This window comes from Anneissia japonica, unplaced genomic scaffold (assembly GCF_011630105.1).
Source record: "Anneissia japonica isolate Jap-2015-1 unplaced genomic scaffold, ASM1163010v1 scaffold287714_len2871179_cov188, whole genome shotgun sequence".
Classification (NCBI taxonomy): Eukaryota; Metazoa; Echinodermata; class Crinoidea; order Comatulida; family Comatulidae; genus Anneissia; species Anneissia japonica.
Genome location: NW_022755542.1, coordinates 638,607 through 643,468, shown reverse-complemented (window position 1 = coordinate 643,468; position 4,862 = coordinate 638,607). Strand labels below are relative to the sequence as shown.

At 36.7% G+C, this 4,862-nt stretch overlaps 1 protein-coding gene across 1 annotated transcript; it reads left to right on the top strand.

The window, feature by feature from the left end:
- The first annotated feature begins 822 nt into the window (after positions 1–822).
- On the top strand, positions 823–4,703 carry LOC117123610 (tripartite motif-containing 13-like). Its single transcript, XM_033269604.1, has 2 exons — positions 823–1,821; positions 2,525–4,703. The coding sequence occupies exons 1-2, from the start codon at positions 876–878 to the stop codon at positions 2,938–2,940; spliced, it is 1,362 nt and encodes a 453-aa protein (XP_033125495.1). The 5' UTR covers positions 823–875; the 3' UTR covers positions 2,941–4,703.
- Positions 4,704–4,862: the final 159 nt, after the last annotated feature.

Below are 4,862 nucleotides of genomic sequence, written 5' to 3'. Positions count from 1 at the left end.
CACCAAGACTTCTAGATACGTACGCCACTGGTGAGCAATGACGTAACGCCTATGCGCTCTCGTGCGGCAGTCCACAGGGCCCCCGACTCCTGGGACCCCTACCCATATGATCCTCGATCTAGCACCCTGACCCAAAAGAGCTTTGTTGATACATAAGAGAATAATGTGTCTCTGACATTGACTGTAGGACATATATCATATTATACCCAGTGACGACAAGGGGCGCCCTAGGTTTAATTTGTGAAAACAATCGAGACAAAAAGAGAAGATATTCAAATTTTAAAGTCGGTGAGTGCCAGTTCCGGCCCTCTAGAGGTGCTATAATCTACATTTTCTTATCTCAGCCCCAGCCATGGGCTGACTAGGTACCTACAGACCCTCTATCTCTGAACGTCCCCTGGGCCCCTCTATTTCAAATTCCTACTAGATCCGCCACTGATATCATACCATTTTGTCGTCGTTTTAAACATAGGCCTAATATTTAAAATGGCAAACATGATTTAAAAATTAAAATCAAACCCCACAATGAAATTGGCTACCAAGACCGAAAGGGGGCCCTCAGTCTCAGAAAACAGCATGGGCCCCTAGTGGCCATGTTACGCCACTGCTTTTGAGACCCCACCAGTACCCTGTCTGGCCCTTTTTATTCCACACCAAGCAAAATATTATTGTAAGTTGAATGGTTGAAAGCATACAATAACAATAATGCCTGAGGGCGTCATCTGCTGTATTCTTTAACGTCTAAATGACGTAATGTTTTTTTTTTTTTTTTTGCCAAATTAAGTGACAAAGGCCATTTTTCGTATTTGGTTTCCTGGTAGATACTGTATTTAGGTTGTGTTAGGTATTTTTTGCGTTTCAATTGTTAAAACAAAATGGCATATTCCGTCTTAGATGAGTTGAAAAAAGACGCATTAAATTGCGTACTTTGTTTCCAGGTTCCCGGTGAAGACGACGATGACTCCAATATTTTTAAACAGCTAAGCTGCAATCACATTTTTTGTAAAAATTGCCTTGTGAAATGGGTGAAACCAGATGATGGCCGAATTACTTGCCCGACTTGCCGCAAAGAAACGGTCCTGGACAACACTGTGGATAACCTTCCGTTAGCTTTTCAGGCAACACATATAATTGATTGGATAAATAAAAAACAAGGAAAGGAGCTAGAAGGCGAGATGACAAACCGACAATGCCCAGATCATAAAGTACCAAATAATTTCTTTTGCACTGATTGCAATGAGTACGTATGTGGAGATTGCCTGGCACTAACGCATAATAGGAAACATAAAACGCTGCATATTAAAGCAGAGGCAGAATCAAAGCGTAAAGAAGTACAGGAGATGATAAGAAGAATAGATACTCAATTGGTACACTGGAGAAAAGCAGAAGACCAAAAAAGACAAGTTGTTAATAGTATCGAAGCAGAAGCAGCTACTGCAATGGCATCAGTGAGTAATTATTTAGAACAAGTCGGTGGGACTTTGGTGTCAACAAGAGAATGGCTAGGAAACGCAATAAAACATGAACAAGAGGCGAAATCCAACGCTGTGAAAAAAGAAATGGAAGCAATAACTAATCAAATTGGAAAATTTGAACATAAGATGGAAATAGCAAGGAACTCCTTGAAATACTCAGACGATTATAAGATATTCAAGGAACATGCTGGTATTGTAAAGATACTTGAAGAAGTTCTTGACAATCCGCCTGCTATCTTAACCAATCAAACACCGGCAGATTCGTTTAGGTTTACACCTAATTTAATTGCTATCAAACGCTGTCAAAAGGATATTATGAGGATGGGAAAAGTTCATAAATCAAATGGTAAGATGATGACAGTCAACAATTGATGACATTATTTCCTTTCGTAATATGAAAGCAACGTCGAAATTGGTGATTAAATCCATAAAAAAGTGGGGGCGATACCGGTATCTATATCAGGCTATTAGACCTACCAGTGGTGTGACGTTGAGGCAGGGGGCCCTGTGGCTTTCTGAGACCGGGCCCCTGTTTGGGTCTCGGTCGCCAATCGTTGGGTTTAGAACGACGAAATAAATTATATGATATCAGTGATGGATTCAGTAATTTGAAATAGAGGGTGTCTATTTCACAGATGGAGGGTCTATACCACCTCAGCCCCATCATGATTGGGGCTCAAGTAATAACATTTTTGATTATGGCACCTAGAGTGCTAGAGTGCCGGAAATGGCGCTCACATGTTTGAAATTTGAATATACTGTAATTTCTTTTTTGCCCCTAAAGGGTGGGGGGCCCTGCGGACCGCTGCACGAGAGCGCATAGGCGTGAATCTACTTTACGTCACTGGCTGAATTCACGCTATACGCGATAATATTCGCTAAAGGAAGCTACATCAAGCCACCTGTGTAGGTACTGTGGTGATGTATTCACACGGTCAAACGAACTTAAGAATGTTACGCTATTACCACACAAAGTTACACAACATTATAATAAGTCAATTGCCTATAATATTGTCTGTTTTCATTTATTTTTTTGTTCTTCCTTTCAGAATCACTTATTCTTGTACGTAGAGAATCATTCAAGGACACTTCGCAATTTGTCTTGCAATGTATGAAAAACGTTGTGAAAAGAGCGTATGAATTAAATGTCAGGGAAATGTCGCCAGACGAAGAAAGACAAGCAAAATGTATATTTATTGTCGAGCAGTTGCAAGAGGCTTGTGGTGAGAAATGGAGTTGTATTATAGGAGATTTTACGGTGTCTGTAAAAGAATCTCTGCATTGGGCCAGTTTCATCGTAAATAAAACCGATAGAGTTTTCATCTTTAAAACCATAACTACAGATGCTGCACATGAAGGTAAAAATGCTGTACAAAAAGATAAAAAGCATAGGAAGCCAGCTAAGTTGTTGCATAATATCACGTCGTCAAAGCCTGTATCTAGGGCGAAGAGTTATTTTTCCTAGGATGGTACAGGGCAATTACCATAAAATTATGAAAATGGCGTGTATACGGCGGCAAGGTCACTGTGGTCTCCGATAAGATCTTGGAGAAAGTTGGATTAATGGGTCGGGCGAAACGATAATGTTGGCTACGCAATAAATAACATTATATTGCTAAAGGAGGTTATGTATTTAAGAGAGGAAAAATTACAACATACTGTAATAGATAAGATATTTTTTTTAAATTGTTGAGTGATCAACTAATTATTCAATAAATTGGTCACTTAATCACTAATCAATCAATCAATCAATCAATCAATCAATCAATCAGTCGTAAAAACAATATTTACCATCGGTGCAAATTTTCATTGTATTTTGTTGTACCAGTACTTGCTTCTGTTTAGCAATTGACAATTTTGTTGTATCAATTAATAGACGTTGAGTATAATTATTGAAACTTATCAATCACAGGCTTCAAATGGGGGCATAAAAATTGTCGACTAACCCAGAAAAATACGGTAAAACCAGATAATAACAATAGGTCTATAATAATATAAAAATGATGCTTATAATATATAATAATATCAAATGTATTCAAGAATTATAATAGTAATTACAATACAAATTATTACAATTTTTGTATATAACCAAAATATGTTTTATGCAACAGGTCTTTAGCAGGTTTAACAGGTAATCAAGTTAACGTATCATTGGGTATTTAATAATCAACAAGTTTAATTATTTTCATCATTATCCTGTAGGCCTATATATAATCAAGAGGTTTTAACAGATAATTTTTAACAGATATTAACACGGAATTAGCAAAAAGTTAACAGGTTAGCAGGTTTAACAGGTACCGGTAATCAACTGGCATCTAACAAGTATCAAATAGATTATATTTATAATTATCCAGTAGGCCTATATAATCAAAATAGGTTATAACAGGTACCGTAGTTCAACAGATAACCTGGAATTAGCAAACTGCAACAGGTTTTAACATTAATTTTTATTAGAAGGTTTAGCAGGTTTTAACAGGTACCGGTAATCAACGGGTACATTAAACTATTCAAAACTTTCAATTACCTATTAGGCTATCATTATACAGTATACAAATGCAAAATATATACAACTATATTTTCATCGGTATAGTAGGCTACGTTGACCTGTTATGTCGATTCATGACTTGTTTAGGGGTAAACATTTCTATATGCTATTGTCGTCTGTCTTCTCCATGACTAAATGGTATGGGGGTATACCGGTATGAAGGCGTGTGACGGTTACAGCTTAACTTGATACCGGTACTCAATAATTGTTTAGAAATAGGCATTATAAAAAGATCATTTTTGATGCAGTGCATCGTACCATGTTAACGTGCTTAGTGGACCTATGTAAACACCTGGTTGAATTAGCTTTAGAAAACGAATTAAAATGATACCAGGATGTTCACAGTTTGAGGTCAGGTAATCAAACAAAAAATGTGCGTCTCCATATTTTCGTTTTGTGTGCATCTTACCATGACATGAGCACTGTAGTAGGGTACGTATATACCCAAGGAACTTAGAAAACTTTAAAAGTTTAAAGGACACGAGGCTGTTCAAAAATCCTATTCATCCTGCTTGCAGCGAATCAGATCAAATCAATGCCGTAACCAGCTATTGGTACAGTTGGGACAGTCCTACACCATTTTTCCAAATTATGTAATTTTAAACATAAAATGGGTCCAGATTTCTCATATTTAGCTTAAAATGAATAAAATTCAAGAAAATGGGTCTAGATTTTTCATTGCGTAAAATGAGTCCACATTGTTTGAATATAGTTAAGAAATCAAAAATTATTTTATTTATCTTATTTATATGTGTGTGGGTATATGTATGGTGTGTATATATGCATATATGATATATGTATTTTAGCATGTATAGGCCTGTATGTATATATATTTACATTTA